General features: G+C 51.9%; 1 protein-coding gene across 6 annotated transcripts in view; it reads left to right on the top strand.

Moving 5' to 3' along the window:
• Positions 1 to 17,665, top strand: part of MSI2 (musashi RNA binding protein 2) — a 338,327-nt gene that overhangs the window by 280,723 nt on the left and 39,939 nt on the right. For all 6 annotated transcript variants that reach the window (XM_081161067.1, XM_081161068.1, XM_081161066.1 and 3 more), the window contains 2 exons: positions 1,465 to 1,547; positions 15,766 to 15,880. In XM_081161067.1, coding sequence (XP_081017193.1) covers positions 1,465 to 1,547; positions 15,766 to 15,880 — 198 coding nt within the window. The remainder of the gene's footprint in view (positions 1 to 1,464; positions 1,548 to 15,765; positions 15,881 to 17,665) is intronic.

Below are 17,665 nucleotides of genomic sequence, written 5' to 3'. Positions count from 1 at the left end.
GTCTCTGGGGAGGAGAGTGGCTTAATACGTTGGAGCTGCTGTTACAAAGTACCGCAGATGGGGAGGCTTAGGGACAGCAGGAGTTTGTTTCCCACAGTTCTGGAGGCTGGAACGCTGAGACCAGGGTGCCACCGTGGTCAGATTTTTGGTGAAAAAGCAGGTTACAAACAGCCATCTCCTTGGCGTATCCTCCCACGGCAGAGAGCACAGGGAGGAAAAGCCAGCTCCCCTGTGTCTTTTCTGAGCGCTAATCCATTCGTGAGGGCTCTCCCTTCCACGACCTAAAGGCCCCACCCTCAGTACCTTTACATCGGGGTTACGATTTCAACCTATGAATCGGGGGGAGGGGGGGCTCATACATTCAGAGCATAGCAGAGAGCCTTGCAGATCCTTACTTGGGATGTGACTCAAGGTGTGGGACCCAGTGTAATTTGCAGGTGAGACTCCAGGCTCAGAGAGGGGAAGGGACTCCCCAGGATGACACATACGTTGGAAGCCAAGTCAGACTGGAGCCCAGGCCTCCTGCCCGCCCCTCATTGGGGTCTGTCTGTACTCTCGGCCTGTGTTTCCCGCGCGGTGTTGGCACTGACGTTGCAGCTGCGTTTCATCCAAAGTGCCATCCTGCAAGCAGGTGCATGTGTTAAGGCCGCGCTCACCAGCAGGGTCACAGATGGGGCTGCGTGCTGGAGACCCTGCCGGGGGCAGGAAGAAAAGAAAGTGACGGGCAGGAGGGCAGCGAGAGGAGCTCGGGATGCTGAGCGGTGGTCGCCTGCCAAAACTCTCCAGTACGGCTTGTCTAGCAAAGGCGGTCTCCAGCCGAGTAAATACAGTGGATAGCCGGCAGGCTGACAGCAGGCATCAAACAGTCTTAAACTGCCCCAAATCTGTAGCGCTTTTGAAGCAGCAGTAGGAAAAGAATGCCTGCGCAGAACAGAGGCCTGAAACTTTTAATAGTTTCTTCCAGGCCTCAGGATGTCCTGATGAGGTATTAGAGGAAGTAATTCAGGAAGAAAGGGACAAATAGCGGTCTCCGTCTGGAGGCCGACCGGAGGGCTGGCCATTCCAGCACAGAAAGGGCACGCGTGGCCCCGCAGCGATCCCCGCTGCTGTGGGCGGCCCGCCCGCCGGCCGCCGCGGGGCTCTAACCCTTGCAAATAACAGACAAGGAAATTTCTTGTTTGCTTGGGGGCAGATGGAAGCCACACAACACCCTCCGCATGTGGGTGAAATCATTAACTTTTCCTCACTGTTGCAAGGGTGCTCCGTACAAATTAGAAATAATTTCCTTAACCTGGAGGCCCTTCCCGGGGATCTGTGTCCCCCCCACCCACCCACCCACCCAGCCTCCAGCCCCCAGCCCAGGAGCCTCTCGCCACTGTAAGACAGCAAAGAAAAACGCATGGGCAGCCAGAACCGAACTCACCCTCCCTCTCTGCTTTTGTTTTTGTTTTTCCTTTCCTTTAGGGTTTGGCTTTGTCACTTTTGAGAATGAAGACGTTGTGGAGAAAGTCTGTGAGATTCATTTCCATGAAATCAATAATAAAATGGTAAGTTTGTAGGGGGTGGCGCTGACCTGCGATGCCTTCCTTCCCCCGTCTACACACCTTGTCTTGCAGACCGCTTCAGCCCTGGGTCGCCGTGTGGCAGGGCGGGCAGGGTGGGCCTGGGGGCCAGACTCTAAGGTTCAGCCCTGTGAACGGCAGGAGTAAAGGGCGGGAGTCAGTTTCTTTGGCTTTGCAGGCCAGACAACGGCTATCACAGCTGCTCCGCTCTGCTGTTGTAGCACAAAGGTGTCCACAGACAAAACATTCGCCTATGAACAAGCAGGACACTGACAGTGAAATCTCATGTGTTGAAAAATATTTGTTTTTACAAATGTAAAAACCGCCCTTAACTCTTGGCTGTGTAAAAGCTGTCAGGGGGCAGATCTGATCGGCACATTGTAGTTTGCCAACCCCTGCCTTAGGGATAAGTGTTTGCTGTTTAGCTTGGCGTTTGGGGGGGGGGGGGGGCAGGATATCTTAGATATCTTACCACCCAATTACGTCTCTCTTTGGGCCCTGCTGGATTATTAACATTTTCTCCCTCCAATAAACTAGTTTTATCCTTATGATCAGCTGCTTCTGTCCCTCCCTTTTGATCTCTGACGCTCCCTTTCCTGGAGTGCACCCTCAGCAAGGAGAGGAAGATTGAATCGTTGAGAGTTTGGGGAGCCAGGTAGGCCTCCCAGAGAAATGGCCACCAGAGGGCGCCACACCACGAGCAGAATATGCACACTGGCTGGCTTGCCTCTCGAACTCCTGTTCTCAAATTGAGTAGGTGGGTGAGAAACCCCTCCCTTGTTGGTTACAGAAAAATGGGAGCTCAGCAGCTCTTTCTGGAGCCATCAGAAGGTCCTTCAGCACCAAAACATTTTTGTTCGCCAGCAGGGCCTCCAGCCCCAGGAGAAGGAGGGCAAATTTGTGTTTCAATCGCAGCCGTAACTTTGGTATTTTCTTCATTTAGTCAGAGCATTTGTTGCTTCTGAGACGTGCATTCAGACAGTCATTGTATATGGTCTGATACGTGTTCCCTGACTTTAAATTCAATAATAGAGCTTTTAGTGCGGATAAGATCAAAGCAATCTGCTTAGCCTGTGGTGCTACAGGCCTGACTCAATATTTGACTTGCTAATTTTTTCCCAGGGCACTAAAATAATATTGTTGGTATTGTTCCACACCATCATATGCATCTGAAATGAAAATACTGTTTTTTTGCGTGCTACAGATTAGAGGCATCAGCTCAGGCATTAACATGGTACAGGGGAGATAAATACATGGGAATAGCAGGTGTCCTCATGGGCTTTCTCGGCCCTTCTGAAGTTGGTGCCTTCCAGTTGGCACTTCTCTCTCTCGGTAGGGCAATTCTTAAAAATAGGGAGACAGGGGCTTAAAAGGAAACTTGCCTCCGGGGCCCAGACGCCGTGTTTGCCCAGCCAGGTGTGCTGTGATGGACTCCACTGGGCAGCGGGGAGGGGAAGACACAGAGAGCGCACTGGCAGACACCACCCTCATCCTGCCAGGACTTAACGCTTCATCGGGAAGGCCCGATGTAAACTGGCAAGAGACCACTCCGTGCGCTGCCTCCGACGCATATGCGTGGCCTTTCACCGTTGACTGGCTCTGAAACGAACCTGAGACACAAATGGGGAAGGGCTTTATTTTTTTCACTGTTCCAGTGGGGAACTTCGGACCCAGGGATACACCCCAGGGCTACACACGTAGCAAAGGAAAGTGGGTCTTGGTTTATTGGCTGTCAGATGAACTGGACAGACAATTGTTTGAGCTTCGGGGTGGGAGGGTGAATCCCCAGATGACACTGGGGGCAATCAGAAGGTAGAGTTTCAGCCCCAGAAAGGTATCCCCTGGGCTGGCTTGAAGCCAGAGAGGTTGTAGCCGTGGCCCCCGTTAATTTCGCAGGCGTCCCCTTCTTTCCCACCCAGGTGGAGGCTGACTGTGGCAGGTGCAGGGAGCTATGCCCATAGCGTTAGGGTTTCCGTGTCCTTTTGAATCTGGGGCTGGTACTTGTTCTCTAAGAGAATAGCAAACATGGAAGTAGACAGAGGAAGGGGCAGGGTGGAGTGGTTGGGATCACAGACGGGCTTGGGAGGCCTCCCTGCAGGCGCCCTGCCCTGCCCTGCCAGTTTCAAGCTCTAAGGGAGAATTTGGGGCTACTGGGAGAGGGCATTGGTAGGTCACCTCCTTGACAAACCCTAGACTAACAGGGCCTGTGATGGCCCCTCGTGGGATGGCTGGGCCTGGGAAAGCAGAGCACGGTGCCCTTGCAGGGTGCGCCTTGAGAGGACTCCTCCTCTGAAGGGCATTGGGAGAGGAGCCTGAATCCTGAATCGCAGCAAGTTCTGTGATACTGGTTTCTACTTGTTAGGCCCAAAGAAAAGGAAATGAACTTAAACTGTGCAGCGGACAGAATTCAAATGAGAGATGGAAAGACTTGGAGACCGTGGAGACTGCCAAGCAGAAACCTGGGCTGTTGTAGACTGTCCGGGGAGTGTTTTGTAAACTGGGATGTGCTGGGAAGCTTTAGAGACCCATGTCCTAGAGCCCTGGTGACCTCTCTGTCAACTCAGCGGGAACCCAACTGTACTCAGTCGTGCGTGGAGCCCGTCCTTTCCTGGTCACAGAAAAGGAAGGGCTCACCGCTGGTAAGGCACAAAGACAGGACCTGAACCAGATCTTCGTTTAACCCAGTGCTCCACTCACTGAGTCCTGTATGAATGATTACAAAAGGATAAGGCTTTGAGGAGGAACCACATGACCGCGAGGAACATCATAATTTTCAGAGCCATTTCCTGGCTAATCTGGTTGGCGAGTCTCCTGGGCATTTTAAAAAATGAGGGCCCTGCTCCCCCATGCTGGAGAGCCAGGCAGCAGGCATGAGTGCCTCTCAAGAAGCTGGGATCACACAACTCTGTCTCCCACCCCATAGAGGCCCTGCCTGAAGGAAGTCACTTCCAGGTGGTGGCAGGGGGACAGTCAAGAAGACCCTGCATGGTGCCCTCCCACCCAGATCCCAAGACTAGCTGACGTTTTTTAGTGCTAACTATATACCGTGCTGAGCGCTTGCTTTCTGCACCTCTTCTCATCGGATTATCTCACCCACTCTGATGTAGGTTCTAATTATTATCCCCATTTTACTGATGAGCAGGGTGAGGCAGAGAGAGAAGTTCAGCAACTTGCCCAGGGCCACGGGGGCAGCGAGTGGCAGCACCAGATTTCAAGCCCCGAGAGCTAAGCCCAGAGCTCACATCTGTACCCAATAGGCTATCCCCCCTCTCCGGGCTGAAGGGGACGTTAAAGGTCATCTAGCTGGTCTGCACCTTCCAAGGCCACTGACTGCCCATTCAGCCATGTTGTAGCCCATGTGGCTCCGCGTTCTCCTAAGAGAAGGCAAAGGAGATGGGCTCACTCGGGGCCAGTTTCCTGCTGGGGAGAAGGCCTAAGCTTGGGGGTAAGTGGTCCCTGTCAGCCACAGTGGGTCTCCAGACAGGTGAGTGAGGGGCCTGGGGGCAGCTGGGCCACCACCCTAGCTCAGGGCCAACCCACAAGGGCCAAGACTCAGCCCCTTCTTCCATCTTGGCACAGGTCAGAGTGAAGCACAGACGTGGCCCTTTCTCAGTAAACACACACACGCACATGCACACGCATGCAGAGCCATGTGGCAGCCCTCCGGGGAGGGACACCTCGGGCCACGCTGCAAGCCCAGGCGCGGGAGCAGCTAATAACGCCTCCCGCCGCGTGCCCTGATTGAAGCAGCCTCTGAGCAGCAGGGACACTTGCTTGATTAGTGCCAGCGCCACCTCCCAGCGGCCTCCTGGCGAGCAGCGAGGCCGCCGCGGGGAGGGAGGCGGCGGGGATCCACAGAGACCTGCTCTGGGCTTCCCCAGAGGCCTGGCTCAGCCCCCACCTCGAGTGGAGTCGGGGAGGCAACTTCAGCCTCACTGGGTGAGAGCTTGGGGTACAGTTTTAAAGGTGCCTGGGCGAGGGCACCTCAGGTAGAGCCTGCTCCCATACCTGGTTCAGCTGAAGGGTATTGGTACTCACCGGGCACTGTGATGGAGCTACATATATATAGCTCCTCCTGAGGAAGGAGTCATTGTCCCGTCTTACAGATGGGGACACGAGCTCAGAGCAGTGGAGGGACTTCTACAGCCCACAGTTCTCAGTGTCAGAGCTGGGATTTGAACCTGTGTCATTCAGGTTCCAACCCTGTGTTCTTCTCACTGCACCCTGCTGCCGACTTGGGCAAGTCTCATCATTGAAAAATCGGGATTGATTTGACTGGTGGATGTACGTTTTTACTTGCTTTATGCATGGGTTACGATGGGATACCTTTCAATGCGCCTTCTCCTTGTTCCTTTAAGGTGATCTGATTTATGAAAATTGCTAAGCAGGGGCCTGGGGGCAGCTGGCCACCACCCACAGTTCTACAAGTTGGCAAACTTGCTAGAAACATGTAGTCTCAGCCCCACCCCACCCAGATCTACCGAATCAAAATCTGCGTTTTGACAAATCCTCAGTGATCTGTGTGCACGTTAAAGTCTCTGAAGCACGGGGCAAGGACCACTGCTAACGAGAGGTGACACAGGAGTACAGGTCACACAGATCATCGAGTGTCAGAAGGAAGGGATTGAGATGAGGGAACTAAGACCCTGAGAGCAGGGACCCCAGGCCAGGCTGTGCTCTCGGCACCACCCACACTCTCCTTGGTCAGAAACCAGGTCTCCTCCCTGAGAAGGACTCCCCCTTGCCCTCCAGTGGGGGTCTTGGAGCATTGATTGTAGATGTGTGGACACAACACTGGGATAAAGGGCTCTGTCCTCTGAGTGCTCTCTGAATGTCCTTGTTTCCTAGTTGGGACCTGCTGGGCTACTTAGAGGCGAGGCTCCCAGGACTTAGGAACGCGAATGAGTCCCAGATCTGCCAGTGGTTATCCTGTGAGCAGGAAGTCCCCGCCTGTCTCCATCTGATTCCCTCTGCACAGTGGGAAAGATAGTGACCACTGCCCTTTGCAGCTTATAGACAGCTCTGTATGGGTCCTGGCCCGGGGGGTCCTGGCCCTCTCTGTTGTAAGGTATAGAATCCAGTATCCTTGAAGGAATCACACCTCCAGGACACCCCCTTGGTAACTGGAAGTTTCCTCCATTTGGCCTAAAGCTAGGGACCAGGAAGCTTTCTGTAAAGGGCCAGATAGTGAATATTTTAGGCTTTGAGGGCCTTATGTCTGTCACAACTCCACACCTCTGCCACCGATGGTGTGTATGGCTACATTAAAATAAAACCTTATTTACAGAAATAAGCAGCCGCTGGATTTTGCCCATGGGCTGTTATTTCTGACTCCCACCAAACTAGTGTAGCTCAGAGCGGGCGTGATCTGCTTACCTCCAGGGGCCCATGGAAAGGCTTTTAGCCAAGAGGTCACCCAGGGTCACTGTTGAGTCAGCTTTTACTAGTCAGAGGCAGAGTGTGAGGATGGGGGTGCCCCAAGCAGATGCTGGGGTGTCGCTGGGTGTCGGATAGCAGCCTGCGGAAAGTATTGATGCCTTTCGTGTTGGTGGGGGCAAGGTGGGGAGTGAAGGAATCCTCAGCTAAGGTGTTCTTGGGCTAATTATAGGTCAGTAAAAGCAGGTGTGCAGGCCCAGGCAGGACTGGAACCCGAGTCTTCGGGGCAGGGCAGGGATGTGAGGTGGGCACTCTCCATGCTGTGGCAGGAGGTGGTCCCAAGGTGAGGAGAAGGGGCACATCCTGCAGAGCAGAGCAGGGGGCCCACAGATGGGAGGTCCCGGGGAGGCTACTCAGGCCCTTCAGCTGAATCATCGCACTTCTCAGAGCAGAGCCCAGTGAGACCTCAGCCTGCTGCCTTCAGCCCAGGGCCCCCGGGGAATTAACCCTGGCCGGGCCTTGGCCGGGAGAGGGCAGGAGGGGAGGGGAGTCCTGGGTTGGCCTCTGGGACCTGGCGCTGCAGACACACATCCCCTCCCTCGGGCTGCTCCTCCTCAGCTGGAAGCCTGAGAGCTGGGTCGGGAACCTTCCCAAAAGTGGAGGGGGGCGGGTACTGTGGGTGGAATTAACTAGGCTTCTGTGTTCACCATCCTATTTGTAGCACCATTCTCACTCGTAAGCTAATTTTAGCCATCCATTCTGCTTCTGTTACCATTTATAAAATGAGAATGTCAAATGCAATATTAAACAAGCAGGATGAAGGCAAAAAAAGGAAATGCCAGAGAGGCGCTTAATAAATGAATCTCGAGTTTCCGCGGAGAGGGAGGTCCCGTGTCTCTCCTCCCACCCCCCTCACGCCTGGCACGCACCCGCGGTGTGCGTACCGCTCCGTTAATTGGGGCAGAGGGATTTGCCTGTTGGGGGGTGAGGAGAGTGGGGGAGGAGTAGGCCCTGTGGCTGGGGGGTAGATGTTTGTTGCCTTTAGGCGGAGGTAATGCGGCCGGAGGGGAGGTGGCTTCCCAGTCCCCTGAGTTCTGGTTCCTTTGCCCTTCATCTGTCCTCTGGTGAGGTCACCAGGGGGAGTGAGGAGAGTGGAGCATCTTGCTCGGTATCGAGGTGCCCCTCGCCTCTGCGCTTTTCCACGTGTGCTGCCTCCTGCATCCCCAACACATCACCCACAGGAGGAGGCACGGGAACCCCCAGAAGAGGCTGCTCCCCTCTCTGCACCTCTTGTCTGGGGCCTGTTCTTCCTTTGACTCTGCTGGGCTGCTTTTTGCCTGACTCCCCGGAGGCGCAAGCTCAGGCTCAAGCCACACGTTTTCTTTTCTTCGCTTTCAAACAGAGAGACTAAGTTAGGCCTCTCAGTGCAGGGTCTGTGGCAACGCCCGCCCTGGCCTGGGGGAAGCACTCGGCCTGCTGGCAGAATTTGGGCACCTGCTGGAGGCTGAGGTTTCTTTTCACTTTGAAATGTCCTTGCAGGCTCCCAGAATGGGGAAGGAGAACAGCTGTTGCTGCCACCATCAGCTCTTTCCCCAAATAGTGCAGCCTCTGCAGTTCCCTGTGCGCACCTTGCTGATGAAAGCAGGAAGGTGGGGCCCTACCTGGTGGCAGGTGGGGGAGGTTAGGGGAAAGCTGGGGGGGTGGCCACTTCCTCTCTCACTGCTCCCCAGTCTTTGGGGTTTACGGCAGCACAGATGTGAAATGGCTTTATCACCTTCAAAGCAGGAGGCTCTGTGTGGAGGGGAGTAAGGACTGACCCACCAGCTGTATCCTGCACTAGCTCGTTTACTTTATTTGCTCACCCTGTGGGGTGGGTACTTCTGCTACTCTGTTTTACAGTTGAGAAAACCGAGGCACAGAACAGTCAGGAGCAGCAATTTAGAACTAGGAGCCTCAGCCTTCAGGCTGGACTGCAGTGGACAGGGCAAGACCCTGCCCTCAGGACAGGACAGGTGGGAGGCTGCAGTCACTGGGGCATGTGTCTCAGGTGGTGCTGGGGACCGACTCCTCTCCACACCTTGCCCCTCTCCAGCACCTCCGAGGGAGAGCCCACCTTAAGGAATTCCTCTGTCCACACCCAGCCGCTGCCTGCTAAATCAGAGGCGCTGGTAGTACTGACCAGACCTCTGTGTCTTTCAAGGAGCTCCCCAGAAGGACAGTGCCCGCTGTGGAAGCCACAGTCATCCCTCAGCACGCCCCCCCCCCCCCCGTTCCCCTCCCTTCCTTCCAGCCCGACAGTCCCGGTTGATCCCTGAGCAGCCAGCGGTAGATTTTACTCTTTGAAATAGGCCCCCTCCCTGGAGGAGTAAGTCATTTCCAACATGTCCTGTTTGGGGTGAGAAGTGAGGCTGCAAACACTGGCCCCTTCAGGCCACACAGAGTTCCCTTGTCCTGGGCTGAAAATCAAGGCCACAGGCCCAGGGCTTGGGTTTCGCCAGACCTGGAGGGGTCTGGTTTCCCTCCCAGCTCCAGGGGCCTGCTGACTGGGGCTGTTTGTGTAGAAACCAGGAAAAAACAAAAGGCTTTTCACGTCCCAGACCTTGGCGTCCTCCTCAGACAGTCCTCAGACCGCCAGCCTCTTCCTTTCCCAAAAGGTGCCGAGCAGGGAGCTGGGCTCGGGAGGGCCCCGGGCCAGGTGGGTGGGGCAGCCACTCAGCAGCTGCTGAGCAGTCCGCACAGAAGTCCCAGGGCCTTCTCCGAAAGCCAGTGCCAAGCAGTCCCCCTTAGGGTGTGGCAGAGGACCGGCTCCCCGGGCACGGGCCATGGCATCAGGCGACCTGGGCTCAGACCCAGCCCTGCCACACAGGAACTGGGTCTGCAGCCATAGGCGAGGTGTCTGACTTCCCTGGGCCTTAGCTTCCTGTTCTGTGGGGTGGATAGATAGTGATAAAGGATAGCATTGGGTCCCCTGACAAAATAGGAAAACAGAAGGCAGATTAGATCAAAGTATTGCATCAGTGTTAAATGTCTGAGGTTGATAACTGCGCATGTTTAGGAAAAGGCATCAGGTATGCCGCTCACTCAGATGGTTCGGGGGGAAATCATACAGAGAGTGTGCAGATGATAAAGCAGAGTAACAACAGGTGCTCTGGGTAAAGGGCCTACAGGTGTGCTTTGTGCTGTCCTTGCAACTTTTCTATAAGTGAAATTATTTCTAGAGTTGGAAACAACCCTTGCTGAGTTGCTTTGGACCCTGATGGAGAAAAGCCCCCACCCCCAGGAGCAGCCAGCACAGAGAGTTGGAGTGTACACGTGCAGGCTCCCATCAGCCTCTGGTCCCCTAAAGGACACCCTGAAAGAGGAGGGTCCAGCTAGGCCATTCTTCTGAACCCATGGCCGTGGGGCTACAGGAAGCCACACCCCTCCTCCAAGGCCAGTTTGCCAAGCAGAGCGGCATACACAGAGATTGAAATTATAAAGCCAGTCCCATCTACCTTTGGGGAGCTGGTCTTGGGCCCCAGGTGTGGGGCTGCTTCTTGGCTTTGCCAGCCCCAAAACTTGGAAAATGGGAGACCTGGTCTTCCCGCTGTGAGAAGCTGGTTACAGTGTCCTCTGAGGCTTCCTACAAGCACAGCTCCAAGTGGCATCTCCTGCTCAACCTCTGGCCCCTCCACCGGCCTGGTTTGTCTGCGTGCTGCCGTTTGAAGCAGTGGCAATGGCTGCAGAGGTGGCGTCTGAGGTGCTGGCTGAGGAGACTTGAGGACCAAGGCTTGGAGATGTTCCGTCCTCAGACTCTGCCCTAGACACAGCCCTCTCTGGTGTGCGGGTGGAACACGGATTACACATGAGCGTCAGGGGTGTTGCTAAAACAGCTGGAGCAGGAGACCTGATCCCCAGGAGAACCGCTTCCATTGTGCTTCCGTTGACCTGGGTGCTGGACAAGCCTCTCTGTAGCTGCGCTGGGAGGGGAGCTCCCAAGCCCTGCCTGTGCCCCCGGGTGAAGGCAGCCTCAGTGCCCACTGCCCCGGGAAGCCAGCCAGCTGGACACCAAGGGTGGGAGGAGTATTTCCCACTGTCCTGCCTGCTCACTGCCCTTCACCTATCTCATGTGGTCGTTAGTCTCCACAGGTGGCCCCTGTGATCCACGCCTCCCAGTATTCATACCCTTGTGTGTTCCCTCCAACTCCGAATCTAGGCTGGCCCCAGGTCACCAGCAGAATGTGATGGAAGTAACAGTGTGACTCCCAGGGCTGGGCTAGACAAGGCCTTACAGCTTCCGCCTGTCTCTTGGAATGCTTGTGCTTGGGACTCAGTTGCCATAATTGTGAGAATTATGAGTGAGTGCCATGGAGAAGCCATGAATAGTTTCCCCTCCCCTCAACCATGGAAAGTCGAGCTGAACTAACGTCGGCTGCCTGCCCTGTGAGTGAGGAAGACATCCGAGTCCAGGCTTTCTCTGGTTCCAGCCCCAGCCACCATCTGACCACAAACACACAAGAGACAGCACGCCAGTGCTCCGCTGAGCCCACTCAACTCACAGCCACCAGAAAGAATGATAAATTGTTGCTCAAAGTCACTAAGTTTGGGGGTGTTTGTTGCATAGCTGACTAGGACACAGTGTGTGGCCAGATGACCTAAGGATGTGGCCAGCTGCAGAGATAGGTTGAGTTTTCCCTGTTTGGGTTCTGACTGTAACTCGGGTTGTTAATGCCAAGTTCTCTGGTTTGCACAGGGCCCGGTGGGAGGAGGGAGGGCTGGGGAGGGGGGGGGGTGGACCCAAATGTGGTCTAAGTCAAGAGGCTCCAGAGGCTGACAGGCCCAGAAGTGACGAGTCTGATTGACGTGTGAGTACTTGCCTTAATGTTAGGAGAACAATCTGTCCTTTCCAGGGAATGAGAGCTCTCAGAGGTGGAGGCCTGCCTATTTATCGTTACATCCCCTGCAGCCTAGCACTTGCTGGGCACATGGAGTTCCTCAGCACCATTGAATCAGATAGACTGGGTCCCCTTGACCATCACAAGCACATAAGTCAATCCATGCTGTGTGTGGAACTTCACCGAGGGACCAGGGAAGATAGGGCTGACCCTGATCCCTGCCCTAAGGACTAGCAGACTGATGGGGGAGACGAGGTTTCCTCTGTGTGATGAGTGTGTGATGGGTGAAGGACATAGCTCCATCCTCAGCAAGCCCCTACAAGGACTTAAGATACAGAGAACAGCTGTGCGTCTTTCCCCCTTTGTATGTTTTCTTCATACGACATCATCAGAGGAGCAGGGGCTGGGTGGGCAGGCTTCCTGGGCCTGAGAAATCTTCCCAGAAGCCTTCGCTGCAGGCCAGGCCAGGCTCCCTGGGTCGGCTGCTACCTCTCCCTGTCACTCAAGTGCCTGGGACGTGCCAGGGTCCCCCAGAGAGTACGCATGCCATGGCCCCTGGCCTCGGGGAGCACGCATGGCTGGCACAGCAGTGGTTGACAGAACCCACGCAGCCGGTGCTGCCCAAAACAACACCAGTGGAGACAGCAGAATTAAACGGAGCTGCCAGCCTTTCTCAGTGAGATGAAGAGTAGGTGGGTTTGTTTAAAATATTCCCATTACAGTCAGTTAACCTTTATGTTCCCTAAATGAAAATTGTATAAACCTGAAATTTTCGTTGATCAGGTTGCCTAGGAACAGGCGGCGGGTTTTCATAAGACAATGCAATAGATTGTCACCGATAGGGCTATTAGGAACTGAGCTGGTTAGCAGCATTGTTCCGGATCCTGGTGTTATCGTTAGGTAATTATCTATCTGCCTCCGCAGAGCACACCTTTCTTCCCGGCCCAGGCAGGCTCTTGCAAATGAGGTTTCTCAGCCTCCTTCTGAGTCCTGGGGGTAGGATGCAGAGGCCAGGAGCAAACTGTCACCCCTGGGTTTAGAGGAGAAATTGATACACTCAATTCTGATGGATTTCTTTCTTTCTTTTTCTTTTATTAGCACTTGTTTTATGATGAATTTATTTCCGGGCCATAAGTTTTTGATTTTGAAGGTCCTCTGGGATATCTTTTTCTTCTGTGCAGCCTCCTCTCTGTTTTAGGAACAATCTGCTCTTTTGCAGTAGGATCATCTCCATGTGGCAGGGAGAGCTCACGTGTGGGTTAATCCGCCCATGAGCTCTGTAAGTTCTGCACCGCATCTGGGGAGCTTTGTTCACCCGGATGCGCTCAGTGACCAGAGAATCTACGTCTAAACCCTTAAGCTCGGCATCGCTTTCTGCATTTTTAAGCATGTGCAGCAAAAATCCAGCACTCTTTTTAGGCCACCGACCCTGCGCCCAGCCCCACTCTTGGGCTGTGCACACCTACCAACTCCACCATTGTAATGAGGGAATGGCACACACTGCTCCTGCCAAGTGACATCCTTCAGGTGCTTGGTGGCTTTTCAGATGCGCGTACCCTTGATGGCCCCGGTAGTTTCGCGGGTGTTCTTAAAAGTGAACACGAAGGTTTGAACCTCTCGATTTGCATGCTGTTGTGGGGTTTTCTGGGTCACGTGAACAGCGAACCGTATTCGGAGGTCACCTCAGGCCGCTTAGGGGATGAAGTGAATTAATTCCTTCTTAATCACCTTTCCCCTGCTACTTTCAGCGGTAATACTCCAAGCAGCAAACTGGGGAAACGGGCAGTCACAAAACGCAGGACGGCAATTACAGAACAAAGTCACTCTGAGACAACTTTGCTATGTCTTTTTCATATTTTTCCCCAATAGGATGTATACCCTTGTTTATTTTCACTGTAATCACTGTAATTTGCTTTTTTCCTTGCTCGCAGTTAGGACAGCCAACTGTCCTGGTTTGCCCGGGACTGAGGGTTCCCCAGTGCCAGGCTTGTCATTATCAGCACGCTTTTCCATATCTGTGTCGCTTCCTGTCACCTCGGGTGAACAAAACCTGGCCCAACCAACTCCCTGTTCTTGGACGTTCATGGTATTTCTTTTTTTTCTAATGATAATTAATCCTTGCAGTGAATACAGGTAGCCTCCTCCATATCCTTGCAGGTTAAATTCCTACAAGTCAGATTTATTAGGTCGGAGAATGTGTGCGCGTGTGGCTTTTGATGTTTTGTCAGGTTGTCCTCCAGAAAAACGCGTGCCGGCTTCCAGCCCTCCTGCCCCTGCCCCGGGCTCGGCCGAGTCACCCTTCCCCACGGCCAGTCCCTTAGGCGGAAGCTGGGTCTCATTTTGGGACGCGGGCTTCTTTATTAGCCGCTTGCGCGTTGCCTGCTCTTTTCGGGATGCCCATCTCTTTCCTTTTAATCTGTAACAACTCTTTCTAGGAGGCATATCAGTCATGAATGTTGAACCATTTTGTCCGTCTTTTATAAGGATGTGCAGTTATTATTCTTTAAAGAACAGGAGTCATTTGCCAGTTCCCCGCTGCCTTTGAAGAAAGAAGAGTTAATAGTTGAGGTCAGTGAGGTTTCCCCCTAGCCTTAAGCACTGAAATATTGTTTTAAATCAAGTATTTGGGAGGAGAGTATCTCCAGAATGGGAACCCATGTAGCTCCCTTTTGAAACACAGTTGAACTTCCCCTTCATAGCTCAGACGTGCTCTGAACCATGGTCATTTCCGTGTGACAGTGACACCCTCAGCAGCTGCCGAGCTGCATGGAGCTCTGGCTCCTGGACCAGATGGCCCCAGATACCCGATTCCTGTCTTAGCCCCGTCAGTGTCAGGCTGTCGTGCAGTTACTTCTGCTGCTATGAGCACCCCTACGACATCCCATCTTCATCAGCAGTGGGACTGATAACTGGCTAACAGGGCTTGTTAAGTTTATCTGTAAACTAAAAGCAAGTAACGCTAAGCATGGGCCTAAGGAACCTTAGTAAAAACACTGTAGGAACTTCAGGCAACAGTTTTACTTATTTCCTGGGGTTTGCATTATATATTGTTTATATAAAGATGATAGAGATAGGTAGGTAGGTAGGTAGATGATAGATAGATAGATAGATAGATAGATAGATAGATAGATAGATAGATAGATAGATAGATGTTGTTAAATAAGTGACTTCTAGGTGTGTGAGCAAAATAGGATTATGAAATTTTGGAGGCAGAAGGGAAACAGAAAGAAATTATTATCAACCTGTTGAAGGCGTGGGTACAAAAAGAGAAACCTGTAATCCAGATGAACAGAATCAGCGTTTAATCTTATTTCTTCCCTCGGGGGTGTGCCGAGGACGGTTTATGGAGATGGTGGCATCACTGACCTAGAAATTTTAAAAATCCGGCTTCCAGGCCTGCCCCTGCCAGGATAAGGTTTACATCCCATTGCACAAGTCTTCTGATGATCAGTTTTCTCATCTGTGAAATGGAGCTAAGATGAACTGGCCTCTGTGTTTAATAAGAGGTGGGATCAGATAGCCTCTGTGTGAAGAGTCACTGACTTGAAGGAATCCAAGAGGAGTCTGTAAACATGTAAAGGGACATCCAGTCGTGCGGGATTGTTACTGTTGCTGTTGTTACTCACAGACACCACAAACCGCATGTCGCCTCCTTGCTTTCATGCCTTCCACACAACCTGAGCTCCCGACCCACGCGTGTGTATCTTCGGCTTATGTCCTTGCCGCCCTTCCAAACCCAATTTCATCCTTGTAGGTTTTTCTGAAGCAGGATTTGCACAAGTGGTATGTTTTCTTAAATATTTATTTTGCAGACCATTTACTCGGCACGGCTATTTTTACAGTGAGCAAGGAGCAAGGCTAAAAATAACCCGGCTCATAACCAGATCAGTTCTGCATTTGACATTTACGTGGAATTCATTTGCATCTCATTTGTTCGCCTTTCTGTTTAACAGGTAGAATGTAAGAAAGCTCAGCCGAAAGAAGTCATGTTCCCACCTGGGACAAGAGGCCGGGCCCGGGGACTGCCTTACACCATGGACGCATTCATGCTTGGCATGGGGATGCTGGGTGAGTCTCGGGGGGCCTAGGGACCCAGCAGAGTCACCGCGGGCTGGGGGCTGTGGAAGCCTGTACACCCAACTGGGTTACCTACCCGCTGGGCAAGCTGCTTTCCCCGTCTGAGCCTCAGTTTCCTCATCTGTAGCCGAGAATGATGATCCCCCTTGCTAGGCAGTTGTGATCATTAAATGAGCAGAGATGGAGAGAGGGAGGGAGAGATAATCATCTTGTCCCAAGCCTAGCTTATAGGAGGCACTGGATATTATTTTCTTTCCTTCTACTCCCTCATTCAAAAGAAGGACAAGTCACTCCCTCCCTGCCCCAGCCCTCTCTCCTGACTGGGACTTTTGAAAGACCTCAGGACTCCTGGCTGGCTGAACTTGTGTGGCCGAGGCTACATCTTCCTGAACTTGAGAGAGGAGGGCAAGTGGTGAGGGTGGGTGACAATCCTGTCTATTTAAATGATTAACATTTTTCTCTTGGGATATCAAAATTTGCATTTTAATGGATGTTTTAAATAGGCTGTTTTATTCTTTATTTGCAAAAAAAAAAAAAAATGATGAAAGACAAGTGTGTTTGTCCTGACGAAAAATGGTCTCCCCTGGCTTTTAGAGAAATTGAGTTGCATATTATGCCCCTTCCTTAAAGGTATCTCTGTCCGTCCTGCGTAGATAATTGAAAATCTTGCTGCTTAAATGGCATGAAAGATGGGGAAAGCTGTGGAGGAGCATAATAGTGTGGGTCGCAACAATAATTAGAAATTTCAAGGCAAGAGAACGGTATTTTAGTGCAAGTTATTGTGTGTCGGGAAAATACTAATTAAATGGGATAAATGGTAGTTAATGGCAAAATCCCATTCAGGCACATGATCTGCCTAGTTTTAATGGGTTTTCATTTGGTTTGGCCAAGAGCCTCTCTTCTACATTGTTTGATAAGCTCTTTATGTATTTTCAGATTTGCTGCTGTTCACATCATTTCTGGCTTAGTTTTGCATTTATAAAACTTTCCTGGGTTTTATAAATTCTTGAAAAGAATTTTTCTGAGGAAATAACAAGGGCAGGTGAAGTTATTTTTGAGGAATTTAAAATGGAGAGAGATGCCATAAGAATATGGAAAATGAGATGTTAATTTTTCTCAAATTAGTGATTTAGATTTAAGAGTTTCAAAGAAAAATCCTATTGTAAATCTTTAAAAACTGGGCAAATGATTCTAAAACTTATCTGGAAGAAGAAACTCTAAGAATAAGTTAGAAAATGTTTTAAAAGGAGAAATGAGAAAAGACTAGTTTGACCAAGTATCCAAACATAGCTCAAAACTACAGCAATTAAAATAGTGTGGTATAGAGGAATGCATTTGTTAATGGAAAAGTTAAAGAACCAGAGCTAAATACATTTCCACATAAGAATGTCATTATAAATTATAAGATTATTTTTAGAAATCAGTGAGAACTGTGTCCTGCTTGACTACAAGGCACTTGTTTGGCTCTTATTTTATCTGACTCTTTTTTTTTTTTAAGAAGTGAGACTATGAACCATTAAAATGTTTAAATCTATTCATTCAACAAATATGTATTGAGGGCCTGCTAAGTGCCAAACCCTGTTCTCAACGCCAAGGCAGCCCAGAGCTAAAGCCTCTGATCCCAGGGAACTAACATCTAGTGCGACAGAGGACACACTGGTCTGTCAATGACCAGGACCCTGCGGAACTAACTTTTAAATATCCCTTAAGGCTTCTCCATCCTTGGGGAGGTCGCATCAAAAGGAGACTGATGAGCGTATAGTTGCACAGTTATTT

Source organism: Miniopterus schreibersii (genome assembly GCF_964146895.1).
Source record: "Miniopterus schreibersii genome assembly, chromosome: 16".
Taxonomy (NCBI): Eukaryota; Metazoa; Chordata; class Mammalia; order Chiroptera; family Miniopteridae; genus Miniopterus; species Miniopterus schreibersii.
The sequence above is the reverse complement of the archived record's forward strand: the minus strand, read 5'-3'. Positions and strand labels throughout refer to the sequence as shown.